This window comes from Esox lucius, chromosome 16 (assembly GCF_011004845.1).
Source record: "Esox lucius isolate fEsoLuc1 chromosome 16, fEsoLuc1.pri, whole genome shotgun sequence".
In the NCBI taxonomy this organism is placed as follows: Eukaryota; Metazoa; Chordata; class Actinopteri; order Esociformes; family Esocidae; genus Esox; species Esox lucius.
Window position 1 is genome coordinate 23,115,671 of NC_047584.1, and position 15,236 is coordinate 23,130,906.

Consider the following 15,236-nt stretch of genomic DNA (forward strand, 5'->3'; position numbering starts at 1 on the left):
AACTGGTTGACCAAACAAATCACCACACTGACCATCTAACGCCACTGCCACCCTGTGGTGAAACAACATTACTGCAGGCCACTGCAGCTGAGTGTTTAACTTCCATTTGCCCAGCAACAGCTATCCTGTGCAGACTATAAATCACCTCCAATGACAGAGCCCGGGAGGGAAAAAAAAAATTGTCATTCCCCTGAGATGTTCATATCAGCCTCACCTAAAAACATAAGTCACACAGTATTGGTTAAAAAAATATTTAGTGTGGGTTTAATTGTGTAACAATACTGTAGTCTTTCTACCATATAGGCATAAGGCCACGGGGGGGGGTTCCTAGTCATTTTATATGAGCAAAGCTCACTAGGCCTTTGGTATTGGCCACTCAGTTTGGGACTAGATTTCTCTTGGCAAACAGGAAAAACACCTGGCCCTAAAACAGTGAACAATAATAAACAGGATTCTATCTAGGTTTTAAAAAGTGTACTTTCTAACAAAAGGCAGAGACTTGTATGGACTGATTGCAACCCGGACTGTTAAGGCTGAGTTAGACCTTAAGTGAAGTAGTTACATAAAACTTGACCTTAAGTGAAGTAGTTACATAAGCAGGGCGTCGACATCAAGGTCAGAAAGTAACATTGAGGTTATGAAACAATATTCTTTACAAGGAACAAGCCAAAGGAGTAGCAGATCAAAAGAACGAGAGTTCCGGAGCAGAACATTTTCAATTTAATACATCCCATCTGGAAAGTAGAGACCACGCTAAGAACTGAAGTAATAACTGAGTAGACACTACATGGCTTGGGGGGAAATCCTAGGGCAATGGGCAAGACTTGAACCATACCAAAGCCGGAATGAGTCCTGGGGTCAGAGGGTGGAACTGCTGGACCACACAGGACACACCATATGGAGATTCCAAATAATTTTCACACAACTGGAGAACGGTTTTCCACAGTGAGTCATTTGCCTGTAATGTACTTGGTGTCTGCAAAAGGTGCTCAGAAGGAGTTACCTTTGTGGTATTCAGGTACCTCTTGAAATGCAGCATGTCATATTAATACCCAATGAGGAGTTGAGTGTCACACAAGGAGAAACGTCAAAATATTACACTTAAGACATTGTAAAGGCCTGAGAGTAAACATAGATAATCATCACAGTTGAATCACCCAATTTATACCCACCACAGATAGCTACATAATATACATTTGTGGCATAGCAGAGAAATCAAAAAGTTATCAAAAAACCTATTTCCTCCCAACTCAGACATACAATAAATGTATATACACCATCATGGTTGTCTTTTTGGAGAATCACTTTGGATTATCGTAGTCTGATAACCTGTCCAAAAACCACTGCTGTTGGAGAAATGCAGTAGCGTATTTAAAACTCAAACTAAAAAAATAATTACGCTAAATGTCTCGTTTTTGTACATGAGCTTAAATCCAAATTTTCGTCAACCAACATACACATGAAGTAGAGGATTGTTACGCATTCCTTTCAGATTCACTAATACTAACCATTATTGAGGCACATACATGGGACTGGGAGAGATGCATAGCTTCATGTTTTGCATCCATTTCCTCCAGTAATGTAGTCAGCGAACAGCAGCAATTGAAACAGGAAACATTCTCATATGTACACCTACTCCAGTTTCTCTCTGGGTCATAGGAGTCTCTTGCCAGATTCATTGGAGAAGGAACAGAAACATAACCACACCCATAAAGACAACCCAATACATTCTGTGCTTTTTTTCAGTCATACAAATTATTTTTTGGTACGTGTCAGTTGTTTTCTTTCACAAAATGTACAATTTGAGGAAAAATCTCTTAGTGTGTATCACATGACAAAAAAAAAAAAAAGTCACACCGTTGCAGAGCCAGCAGCTAGTTCTGTTCAGGTTAAGTGCATCATGACATAATCACCAGCCTGTGATGATCTTGACCTCCATCTGCCTATACTGACAGAAAGAGCAGAGAAAGCTGAGAATGTGACAACCTTCATGGTTTCCGGTAAGTTCTTGTGACAGTAACAGAGGCCACAGGTGAACTGGGGACAGATACAGTCCAGTCCAACAGCATTCTTCAGAGAGCTACGTTTGTAAGGGACCCTAAAGCTTTGCACCCTAATATGAAAGCTGATCAATGGGTTTAATATGAATGGTTGAATGGTTATCGGGGTCTCTTGCGTGTGACAAATATCAGGACCCTGCGTATGGCGATGAGGCGTTCCTTCAGGGAGGTCATTGCCAGGATGGTGAGCTGGGCACGGCTGTCCAGAGGCAGCACAGCCAACAGCCACCAAGCCCAGGCTGGACCACTGGGGTTACCCTGGAGGGAGGAGAAACCAGTTAGCAATGCCTTTTAAACAGAACATTCAAACACTCGTATCGCCGCGTGCGTAACGGGCGGGTTGGTCCTGCCGCGTGCGTAACGGGCGGGTTGGTCCTGCCGCGTGCGTAACGGGCGGGATTGTAACTGTGTGTCATGGTTAGGTCGTACCTGTGGGTCAGGGTCCTTCCCGGGGAGATCTCCAAAGTGGCTGATTATCTGGCTCTTCATGTTGTCTTTAAGGGAAGTGAACCAACCGCGGGCCTGGTCGTACACAGAGGCATAAAGCTTCTGCAGCTCGGCTAGCTCCTCGCCCTCCACCTGACCGCACAACATATAGAAGTCAACATAAATAGTACACACACAGTTCCACATAAACGATTGGGATGGAAGACTGAGGATCTCTCACACACTCCAAATGGAGTCAAGTAAATAAGGATACAGATAATTATCTAGATTTATTGGAATATTTATAATTCCCTTTCTGTACCACATTCACCCATAACCAACAGTAGACACAGCTTTGGCCAACACACAGTCACACACACCTTTCTATCCTCCAGGTATTCAATCTTTGCCGTGCTGTATCCATCCCTCTGGCCGTGGCTCAGCACTCTGAAGCGGGACACTCCTATGGTGTCCACCACAGACCTCCCGTCCGGGAAGAACTTGACATCACGGACCTCCAGCATGCAGCCGTAGTCAGCAAAACCCTTCAGCTCATCAGCAACGCACATGCCAAACTGTTTGGTTCCGGTCTCCATGGAGCGGCGAATCATGAGACGGTAGCGCGGTTCAAAGACATGCAGAGGACAGGGAATGGTGGGGAAGGCCATGGTGCACACAAAGATCGGCACTTCCTGGTTCAAACTGGGGAGGGAAGAGGGATACGAGGTTGGTCAGCCATTAGCTGGAGGATGACTGCAGAAGGGGCTAATTTGACATACAACTCATGGCTAACTAAATAGACCAAATGTGTTTCAGTGAGTCTCACTTTGACAGCTCCTTCATCTCCTCCTCGTGGATCTTCTTCCTCTCAGCCAGCTCATCTCCTAGGTAACGCTGCAGCACCTGCTCCATCAGCACGGTCTTGTTGTACCCTCTAGTGGCCAGATACTGGTATTACACAGAACAGAGGATTACATTGTTTCAGTTACTTCCTCCTGGATCAGCCATGCCCTCCTTGTATTGTCCAATAGATGTCCTGCTACAGGGGAGGGAAACGTTTTTCCACGCAGGGAACTCATCAAGATATTGAAAATAAATGGAGGGCCACATCAGTTCTGTAAATTGTTAATCATAAATGATTTGTGGGCCAGGAAAGGAGAGTAATTAAAACATTTATACAGTAGGTCCATTATAATGTATGAATAATTTAAATTCAGATGAATAAGAAAGGGCTGGTGAGTTGTGTTTTACTTCCCCTCAAAACTGTTTTATTACCTACCGCAGGCCAGATGGAACTGCCTCACCGGCCATAGTTTGCCCTGCCCTGTCCAACAATAATCAAATAAATGTCTGTGCCAACTTAGAATTTTTCTCTAAACCAATATAATAGACAGCACCTAAATAATCACCAGCTCTGTCCTAAGACTTCCATACAGGGAACAGCTACTTGTGACTGAGTGAGTCAGCGAGTGTGTGCACGCACCTCGGAGAGGTTCTCTTTGCAGAGCGGGCAGTTGGGGTTGTGGTCAAGACAGCGCTCCAGACACTTGAGACAGAAGGTGTGTCCACAGGGGGTAGCGACTGGCTCATAGAAAAGCCTGGAGTAATCAACACAGGAAAATTAGTGTCATCAATAGAGGTACTGGTCAGTAACCACCGGAAATCTGGAATGGGCCAATGGCAGATATACAATGACTGTTGGCTGGTGGTTCTCCCACCTCATGCAGAGTGAACACTCCAAGTCTCCAGTGTCCAGCAGGTCTGAGGCCACCGTCCTCCCCCCGAGGACAGCAGCAGGAGAGCAGGATTCATCCGGTTTCAGCAGTTTGGAGGGGGCGCCGACGGCTGACTCCTCCCCACTGTGTCTCCTCTTCAGACCACCTGGGGGGGCTGGCAGGCCAGCCACAACGCCACCCACACCCGTGGCATCCTCCAGCAGGGGCTTCGGAGCTTTGCAGCCGAGGGACAGGGGCAGTTTGGAGCCGCCTGGGGGACACCCACGTGGAGAACTTCTACTGAACTCTGGGTCCTAGACCGGAGAAGAGAAGGGTTACTGGGAGAGAGGGGGGAGGTGGGGGGGCAGAAGGAGTGAGCGTGCACTGACCTGTGAGGAGCAGCCCTTCTGGGGGGTGTTAGGGGAGTGTAGATAGCTGAGCAGGGCAGGGGGCTTGAGGAGGCGAGTGGAGGGACCACCCTGTAGAGGATGTATGGACATGGGCTGACCGTCATTCTCAAACACCGATGAGAACAGCTCACTTAGCACCTACGGAAACACAGAGAGCACACATTCACTAAGTCCAGTAATACCACGTCCTTAGCACTCGCACGCAGATTAACAACGACCCAGAGGGGAACGGACGACGTGACCGTCGGAGATGAAGGATATCGGTCTGCAAGTGCAGCGCGCCTCCTCATATACTGACAGCACACAAACACGCGGTGAATATGTAACAGTGTTTGCACTCATAAAACGGGTCACCGTGACAGCAGGGAGAAAGGCAGGCAAGGCCACCCAACTAAGAGCGCTGGAATGGGGGCACGCGTCATGACCTAGTGTGGACTGCACAGCAGAGCTGCATTTAAAAATAAATGTCATGTGATACACACTAATACTGCATTAGTACCATAGCAGCTGTGGCTGTGGTGTCATGTTTTGTAGAATTGTTATGTGACAATAAGGACATTTTGCTTGCAGTTGAGTCAGTGTGATGGACGTAAATGGACAAAAGCTATTGAGAATTGCACCGCACCTTCTGGGCTTCCAGCTTTACCGTCGTCCAATCTGGTTTCAGGGCTACACACATGAAGTACTCCTGCAAGGCCTCTTCATTGCGGTTTGCTTCACTTAGGGCTGAGGCCTTGATGTAGTGAGCCTGACAAAACAAAGACAACAGAGTACACTTCATAACATATGCTGGAAAGGAGAACTACTGTAGGAGCTAAACTACCAACAACACCTGCAAAGAAACAGGAATCTAAGCCAACTAGAAAGGACATTTACAAAATTGAATCTGGCGTGCTTGCTAGTTCAAGTGAATATATCTGTGAAAGAACAGTAGCGGTAGTGAAGGCAGTATTGATTGTATTAGTAACATCAAGTAATCTTAGCTGAGTCAGTCTGTAATGTCAGGTGGTGAGTGTTAGTGTCCAGGGCAGCTTTGAGACCTCATGAACAACGCCATCCTAGTTCGCGAATACAGGCCTAGAGAACAGGTGAGTACACCGGTTGTTGTTGAATTTGTCTCTGACCATAAAACCGCCCCAAGCATTCAAAGAGCAAGAGTATATCTGTCAAGAGTGGACCTCCTGAGTTCAAGGAAGCTGTAGTACGCCTGCAAAAGGAAGACTCCAGTGCCCGTTGGGAGAGGACTCCTCTGTGCCTTCCAACAATGTTTATGGAACTATTCTCTACAGGCTCCCAGATTTCATTGTAAAGTATCATCTCTTATTTTTTACTCAAGCTTCACTTTTTCCTATTGGATCCTGTATACCAATATTATTGGAGTTTCATTAAGCCTTCTGACTTTTGATTCTTGTATTTCTTTCCAACTGTCCTGTTCAAATTTTGTACAGTTGTTTTCCCCAACCGTTCACAAAGTTGATTTGGTATTTGCAGCTTTAACAGTTCGATACAGTTCTAAATAATAACTTCAAGTCTATACAGAGCAATTTGGCACATTTAAAATGAATTTGAGTAGGAAAGGTAAAAGCAGAAAATTTTTAGTCAGTCTGCACGTTTTAAAAATGATCAAATATGCAGAGACATTTAAAAAAAAACTGTGGGGATAAATGACTACATAAAATTAATACTAAGATAAAGTTGAAGAAAATATTTTAGAAAGCCAGCTGAAAAGGTGTCAAGAATTTTTTTTAAATGTCAACAGTCTGCCTTCCTCAGATAATCTGGCAAGCTGTTCCAAAGGACCGTTCCACAGTGGCTGAAAGAGGCTTCACCAAAGGTTTTGATTCTGACCCTTGGGACAACCAAAAGACCAGTCAGTACCAGATGGTTGGAGGGACCAACCAGGAAAATATCTAAACCTTAATTCTGACCTTAACGAAGCATTCGGTAATACGGAAAAAAATATCTGGGCACTCTGTACCTCTATGAAGAGAATTGCATGTTATATGTAGCGGAGCTCCGCCCCCAAGAGGGGCTTTAACTCCTAGTGGTTTACCCTGGCTGCGTCAGCGGCCATACTGAAACTCATTATGCAAGATGCGACATCCAATCAGGGCATGCCTGCCCCTATATAGGACCTGTGAACCCAGAGAGCGCCCTCCCTTTTTATTCAGCAAACGGTTCTACTGATTAATTTATTTATTTTGCTTCAGCCTGAGAATCTTTGTCGTCTGCATTCTTTAGTTCGACGTCTCATCATAAAGAACATTTTCGCCGCCATGTGCCCTTGCGCCGACCGGTCACCGGATCAGGACCCTCACCGTTTGTGTGTTTCCTGCCTGGGACGGCTCACACTCGCGAGGTTCACACCGACCCCCCCAGCATGCTCCTCCTGTGCTGCTTTGTCCCTCTACACGTGTTGGTAGGGGACGTCTCCGACATGTTGAATTCCAGCGACGACAACATGTCTGAGGAGGACGCTCCTACGCAGGACCCGACTCCCCTGACTCAGAAGGACCCGCTCCCTCCCCACGTGGGTTGTGGTGGCGGGTCTTGCGCTCCCTCTCTCCGGGGAGAACTGGATGATGACGTTTCTTCTGCTGCTTCTCGCCGCCCACCCCCTCTCCATATGCGGACATGATTGAAAGAGCAGTCGCAGGCACTCGCCTTCGACTCGCTACCTGTTCCTTCTGATCACCTCATTCCCGTCTGCACTACTCAACATCTCCTTGGCAACACATCTCAGGGAGCAACGTCCACGTATACAAATGCCGGGCTCCTCACTCACTCAGGTTCCTATGGCTCAGTGGTTAGTGCGCTTGGCTCTTGTTCAGTAGACCCGGGTTCGTTTCCCAATGCGGGTCAAATTTGTTCTATTTTGTTCTCTCCCTGCCCTCCTTGGGCCGTGTCTCTTCCTCTCTGGTCGAACTTGGCGGCGGTAAGGGCAGAGAGGGAATTCAAACGTTTCTTGACCAACACCTCCCAACATCATGCTCTTCATCTCTCAGAGCGTTATTGGGAGTGGCGTCATCACTGTACACAGCCTGGCTCGATCGAACGATCAGACTGGGTTATCTAATTCAGTTTCGCTCACCTGAGCGAAAATGATCGTTTTACTTCTACGTTTATGCCCTTATAGCCCTTGTTGTAAATGTTCCCCCGTGGTATCGAAAATGGTATCAAATATCGATATTTTAAGGTATTGTATGCAAGTTACAAATTCCAGTATCGTGACAACACTACCATGTAGTGCTTTAAAAAAATTATAATAATAATCAATAGAGCAATTTTATAATCAATTCTACAATTCACAGTCTTTATAATAGGTGTTGTGTTTTTGGTATTGGTAAGAACAAGTGCAGCTGAAATTTGAATTAATTGCAGTTTTCCAATACTTCTTTCAGGTAAGGCCAAACAGTACAGAGTTGCAATAGTTAAGTCTGCTGGTGATAAACGCATTAATCATACATTAATCAATACCCTTTGCTATGTTCCAAAAATTGTAAAAAGCCGTTTGTCGTCACTTATCTGATATGGGCCTCAAAGTTCAGGTCACAGTCGAAAATCAAACCAAGATTTTTTGCTTGATGGGTTGCGTGTAGATCAAATGAAATTAAATGAACAGTCAGTTCCTCTCTTTGGACAATAATCAAAACCTCTGTTTTGTCCTTTAATTGCCAAAGAAATGTGTGCCATCCATAAGATGATGTCCGTGATGCCATTAATTGATGTGTTAATGGGGCTTAAGTCATCAGGGGACACAGATGTAGTGTCATCAGCGTAGCTAGAAAATTATGTAGAAAATGCTTTCTACTGATGGTACCAAGCAGCAGCATGTTGAACAGTATAGGATCCAAAATAGAACCTTGTGTAACTCCACATGCAATCTTTGTCTCTGATTTGTGGTCACCAAGGGCAACAAACATTTTCTGCCAATGAGGTACGTCTTAAACCACTTTAAAACTGAACCAGATAGTCCAACCCAATTTTGTACCATGATCATTTAGATCAATTCAAGATAAATCATTTTTCCAAAGTCAATTATTTATCTGGTAACTCAATATGTTCTTGTCCAATGTAACCCTGCCTGGTTACACTTCGACAAATGCGGTTGCAACTTCTCTTAATTAAGTAATTAATTGAAGTAATAATGTGTATAAAAACAATCCATTTGAAGCTGTTCTATTCTATTTCAAAACCTGGTAGCATTAAAACTGAATAAGAACATCATAAATTCTCTTGGCAATAACATCTACATGATACTTACAGGAGGTAATTTATTTTTCAAAATCCCCCAAGAATGTTCTCTATGTTCTGATTGCAACATCACATTTTCTGTCATCGTCATAATAATCATATATTGTGTGCACACACAACCTGTTCAATTTTACTTCCACACTTAAGGAACCAAAAACCCTGGGACAACGTAATTTAGTGAAGAGAAGGCAGAGATGTTCAGGGAATCTGAATTTTTTTTTTTTTTTTTTTCTGAAAATCCCCTACAGGTCAACATGTCTTCCCTACATACACATCACCTGGGTTTTAAATGTTTTATGTCTCTTTGTTTCTATCAGCTGTTGTCATTTAACATGCACACAGGCATTGTAGTTATAACTGCTAAGAGTCAAACTGATAACCGTTTCTAGATTAATCCCTGAGCCATCAAGATAAAAAAATGATATAGGCCTAGACATACACTACAGTTCAAAAGATTGAGGTCACTTAGAAATGTCCTTGTTTTCAAAACAAAAAACTAAGGTTTTGTCCACAGGCACCTCATACTTACCATACGGTAAAGCTGCTCTCAAAACAGCTCATTAGGGTTGAGATCCAGTGACTGTGCTGGCCACTCCATTATAGACAGAATACCAGCTAACTGCTTCTTCCTTAAATAGTCCTTGCATAGTTTGGAGTTGTGTTTTGGGTCATTGTCCTGTTGTAGGAGGAAATTGGCTCCAATCAAGCACAAAAAAAGAGTGATAGCCTTCCTTCTTCAAGATTCCTTTTACCCTGTACAAATCTCCCACTTTACCACCACCAAAGCAACCCCAGACCATCACATTGCCTCCACTATGCTTGACAGACTCCTCCAGCATCTTTTCATTTGGTCTGCGTCTCACAAATGTTATCCTTTGTGATCCAAACACCGCAAACGTACATGTCTGTCCATAACACTTTCTTCCAGTCTTCCTCGGTCCAGTGTCTATGTATTTTTGCCCATCCTTATCTTTTCTTTTTATTGGCCAGCCTGACATACAGCTTTTTCTTTGCAACTCAGCCTAAAAGGCCAGCATCCCAGAGTTGCCTCTTCACCTTTTACATTGAGAATGGTGTTTTGCAGGTACTATTTAATGAAGCTGCCAGTTGAGGACATGTGAGGCATCTGTTTCTCAAATTAGACACTAATGTATTTGTCCTCTTGGTCAGTTCTACAACAGGGCCTCCCTCTTCTCTTTCTATTCTGGTTAGAGACAGTTTTGCGCTGTTCTGTGAAGGGATTAGTACACAGCATTGTACAAGGTCTTCAATATCTTGGCAATTTCTCACATGGAATAGCCTTCATTCCCCAGAACAAGAATTGACTGACGACTTTCAGAAGAAAGTACTTTGTTTCTGGTTCTAGCTTCTGTAATCAACAAAACAGTTTTCAGGTGTTTTAACATAATTGCAAATGGGTTTTCTAATAATCAGTTAGCCTATTAAAATTATAAACTTGGAATAGCAAACAACGTGCCATTGGACACAGGAATGACGGTTGCTGATAATGGGCCACTGTACGCCTATGTAGATATTCCATAAAATTTTTTTAAAAAAAATCAGCCGTCACCAGCTACAATTGTCATATACAACATTAATATTGTGTACACTGTATTTCTGATCAATTTGATGTTATTTTAATGGACCAAAAAAATGCTTTTCTTTTGAAAACAAGGACATTTCTAAGTGACCACAAACTATTCAACAGTTAGAAATAAAGGTGGGCGGGCACGCACGCACAGTAATACTCAATGAGAACAATAACAACGGAGTTGTCCAAATCACTGAGGTGACAGTAGTCAAGTAGACAGCAGTAGAGTGGATTTCTATTCTATTCTGTTACGATTTATTGCCATCTAACAGAGTCTTATTTTTTAGCCCTGAGGGTGGTCACTGGACAAATTCTCAAAATGATAAATAACTTGAAACGCTCAGGCTCATTTGACTGAACATTGAATATTAGTGTGTTAATATTTTAGTCCCAGATATACAGATCCCATCTGGCCAGATACATCCATATCCTGCTGGGTAGATTGAGTTACATGTTTCTCTCACCTTTGGCCAGTGAGGTTTAAGTCTGCACATTCTCTCTGCGTCCTCCAGGGCCTGGCGGTAATTCCCCATTTCCATGTGCAATTCAGCATGCTGTCTCAGTAATTGACCTATAGATGGCGCTGTAAAAGAAAAGGAACAGGCAGAAGGCGTTAACAGTACTTTGCTTTTAGTGTATACAATATGAAAAATAGAAACACTTTTGATACTAAATACACAGCAATGTGTTACATGAAACTAGTCCATGAAAGTCTGTTACCAAAATGTGACCAGTGGATGTTATTCATCCGACAAAGAAAGAAAAATATATACATTGACCTAATCTCACTACACGCAATCTGTATCAGGAATTAGGCCTACAATAACATGCCATTCCCTTCTGGCTGGAAGAAAGGGAATGAATTAAATGACAATAGGGTCAACATGGATTGAAGACTACCAATCTTAGGCTACCAATCTTAGGCTAATTCCAGGGGATAACATGACACCTCTCCCACTGGCATACTCTTATTCCTGACCGCAACGATGACCTCTCACACCGTAGTAAGGAGCTATGCCAATTAGGAGCCAGTTTTTCAAATCCAGGTCACTCGGCCCAGGAAAATAGCTCCTGGCCCTATCTTTAGTGAGTGAAATGCTCAGGGCTGACCCAGTGTTTGAACAGGTGGCTTTCAATGCTCAGAAGAAGGGAGAGTGACCTAAATTCTTGCGGACTCCCTAAATAAGAAAACACATGGTGCACGTCGAGGAAACCGCAATATAGTGTCGGTTCAACGATTTAGTGTTTTTCACACAAAATACACATTCAAATATGAATACAAATTCAAATATAAATATGGAAGAGTAGTGGTGATTTACCCATTAGTATCGTATTTTGGAGACATTGTGTACTGCTGTGTCACTGACGGTAACTTTCCTAACAAGCTAACTTACATCATGGGTTGCAAAACAGGCCTTGTTTATACTGGCTTAAATAACAGCCATATTGTTCCACCCATTCTGCCAGTGTAGTGGATGTGAGTCATTATCGCCAGCAGAAAGCCTCCAGACGGGTTTGTTGTGTAACATTTTTTGGTTGTGAATAACACATCGCACACAATCATCTCCTTCACCAAATCAGTGGTGGTCAATTCTTCACATTGTTGCATTACAAAAAAAAGGCTTTGCATTTAAGCTTTAGCCCTAAGTGTTGATGAGCCAACTAGGTTTGGCAAATTGTTTCTTCTATTGAAACTGGCATCAACCCATCAATAGCTACAGCTAAGAGCATAGAGCCAGTCATTTGGCCAGCCAATAGTGTTTTGCAAGTTCACATTAATGCAGTTGCAAGGGTTTCCATGAAACGTGCTCTGTTTCAACAGTGCGAGAATGGAGCAGGGAAAAAACATCCACAGGTGAAAGACTACTGACTTCCATGGGACATAGACATTTTGGGGTTTCTGGACAGTGGACGGACTCAGAAAAGAAAGGCACATCAGTTTGTAAATTATGTGATGTGAAAGTTAGCAATCATTCAACAGAACCCTACAGAACTCAGTAGATATATGTCCAGAGTTTGAGTCCATTGCAAACACCCTCATCTTACCAAATAATAACAGCCGGACAATTCATAAATAGCAAAAGAGCTGCACTCTGCATTTAACAAGGTAATATGCTCGTATTTCTGAAAAATAATGTAGAAAGTGAATGTAGTGAAGCAGTACGCAGGACAAAATGTGGGGCAATGATTTAATACCACAAACGCAATTATAATAGTCATTCCTAATGTTTTAATTGCACTTTTCATGTACTATAGCTTATGTTATTTATTTTGTACACCTTAACCTTTAGTATTGTATTGTAGAATGCCACTAAATAAAATATATTTTAAGTACTTGGGCATACATAATTTCACACATGCCCTATAAAGTAGATATTCCAATATTAGAAATATAGTTTTAGGAATACCTTGTCAACCCTAATTAATTATATCACATAACTATTGTTTAGACCAATCAGAAAAATATATATTACCAGTAATTTCAACTGCACTTCGTAATTAAACAAAATGTGAATAAGTCCATAGGCTGTGAAGAATTATTTTATTTAATGTAGAGTACACCACATGAGTCAAATTCATTCCATTCAAGGCCTAGTTTTTGGAGGGTTTTGCTCCTACCTTGTACCTGTAATTGATTAATTAAGGTCACAACCTAGTTAGAAACTCCCCTCATCTGGTTGTCTAGGGATTTGAAAACAATTGAAAGGAAAAAACAAAAACCATCAGTAACTAGGCCCTAAGTGGAATGCGTTTGACACCTCTGGACTTGACCATCCCTACATTTTTCTATCCTTGGCATCTCTTCTCCAGAGACCATGTTACCTAAGCCCCAATAATAGGCTCTCCCATATAACCCGTCGGTAAAGAGTTCAATTACAAGGAACACTGTTATGCAAAAACTATTATATCAGTCCACCGCTTAGGACACTCGACTCTCAGCACGATGTGGGTTAATTAATAAAGGGGTGGGCTACTGGACTTGAAAGATTGCCTCCATAGCTGAAATGAGTAAAAAGTAGGTCATCTGGTCTACATGAGGTATTTTGTCTTAAATCGCTAAAAGGTCATATGAAGAGCACATCCGTTTTAAAACTTAAGAATCCGAATATTTAGCCGGATTATAAAAATTACTCTTACCCAGTTCTACAGCTTTGTTGTAGTTCTCCAAGGCAGTTTTGTAGTCGTGCCGCTTCCTTAAGACCTCACCATCAATCCAATGCTTCCTGGCTTTACTTTCTGATTCGAACCATTTATCCAGCAAACTACTGAGGACGACATTTATTCTAAAACCCATGGGCAGGATCTTTCCGTCTTTTTGATTCAGTTTGTGTTTGCACTGTATGCAGACTTTGATAGTTTCTTCCTCCAAACAATGTTTACAAAACGTGTGGCCGCACTCCAGGGTGGTTGGTTCCAACAGTAAAAACCTACAAAGGCGACATGAAAACAAGTCCAGAGGTTCGTCCTCAAAAGCCTCCCCATCAATTTTAACCGTATGGTCTCCATTCCCAGCATTATAAAAACTCGTCTTCTCATTGATATTTAACTCCTTCTCACGAAGAGTTCGAGCTATGTTTTCAACCAGAATCCGCAATTCCTCTGGCCGAAGTTTTCTTATGTTGGCAGCAGTACAATACGAGTCAAGAGCCTCCGCTATTCGCCCGGCCTGGGCCAAAGCGTCGGCTTTCCGTAAACAGAGGCCCGGGTCAAGAAACTGGAGGTCCGCCAGCTGAGAGCTGTAAATATCCGCCGCAAGATTGTAGTCACCTGCTCGGTTTGCTTCCTCTGCTACCTCAAGCATTTCAGGGCATATACCCGCTGCTCCCGGGTTGGATAACGGGTGGACAAACTGTTCCGACTGATGAACTTGGAATCCTGTCTCCATTTTCGCCTGAGACTATAACGCGCTAGTGTGTAGAAAAAACTACGGATAGTCGAAAAACGATCCTTTCTCCTTTACAAAAATACTTCAGTCTATGACGTTACATGTGGCATTGTGGAAGACTCGTGTTCTTTTCCAGTCAATAGAGTAGTTAAAACTAGGCCTTTTTCGGCGAGTGCAGAATATGATTCCTATGTAGACTTCTTTCAAAACCGACAGTTAGCTGTATATATTCTGATTCTGTATTATAAAATACAACAATGCAATGCCAGTTTCCCGTGTATCTACCTCGAGCTATTTGGAATAAACCAGTGTATCATTCACAATTGTAGTAGGAAGTGGGCGAGTCTTTCCTCTTGTTTGGCTGACGTGAGTTACTTGTCCCGAATTAGCTAGATACCGTACATACCTACCACAAGTAACTTGGCGGTCTTCAATTACTGGCCAGCAAAACATTTTCGGGAACTCAAATACTTCATCGTAGGTTTGCTAGCTTTAAGCCATTCCAGTCGACAAAAAGACTTCCATAGAGAAACATTCTGTAACAAAGCCAATATCCGAGTGCAATTTACGTCATCTGTTTTATGTAGGACCTGAAGCAACTCAAGTAACGCCACAAAATAAACCAACTCTGCTACAGCTAGCTGAATGGGTAACCTCTTGCGCTCATTGTAGCTGGAAAGCTAAGTTTCTCTGCCCGACTTAAGATATTTTAACTCATCCGACTCGGTCAAAAATATTATCGCTGCCTTCTGCCACAGTTGAAATAGCCAAATAAGATTCTAATGGTTATGAAAATACATTAAAAAGAGAATTATCGTATCCTTCACGTATTCCATATCCTTGCTAAGTTGCAGTCAGACTTCAATTTCAGAGATGATTCGCAGAACGAAACAC

General features: G+C 42.8%; 1 protein-coding gene across 1 annotated transcript; it reads right to left on the reverse strand.

Moving 5' to 3' along the window:
• Positions 1 to 697: 697 nt before the first annotated feature.
• LOC105016330 (LON peptidase N-terminal domain and RING finger protein 2) lies at positions 698 to 15,236 on the reverse strand. The gene is made up of 10 exons (XM_010880071.5): positions 13,595 to 15,236; positions 10,921 to 11,039; positions 5,237 to 5,359; positions 4,591 to 4,749; positions 4,205 to 4,515; positions 3,970 to 4,084; positions 3,313 to 3,434; positions 2,867 to 3,188; positions 2,490 to 2,639; positions 698 to 2,318 (listed from the first exon to the last, which is right to left on the reverse strand). Exons 1-10 carry the CDS (start codon positions 14,340 to 14,342, stop codon positions 2,160 to 2,162), a joined length of 2,328 nt encoding a protein of 775 aa, XP_010878373.2. The 5' UTR covers positions 14,343 to 15,236; the 3' UTR covers positions 698 to 2,159.

Excerpts from the sequence above, each read along its gene's own strand:
- LOC105016330 (XM_010880071.5), bottom strand. The coding sequence starts at position 14,342 with ATGGAGACAGGATTCCAAGTTCATCAGTCGGAACAGTTTGTCCACCCG. Across the intron at positions 4,085-4,204 it reads GAGTGTTCACTCTGCATGAG|GCTTTTCTATGAGCCAGTCG; the intron begins GTGGGAGAACCA and ends TGATTACTCCAG. Across the intron at positions 3,189-3,312 it reads GAGATGAAGGAGCTGTCAAA|TTTGAACCAGGAAGTGCCGA; the intron begins GTGAGACTCACT and ends TTCCCTCCCCAG.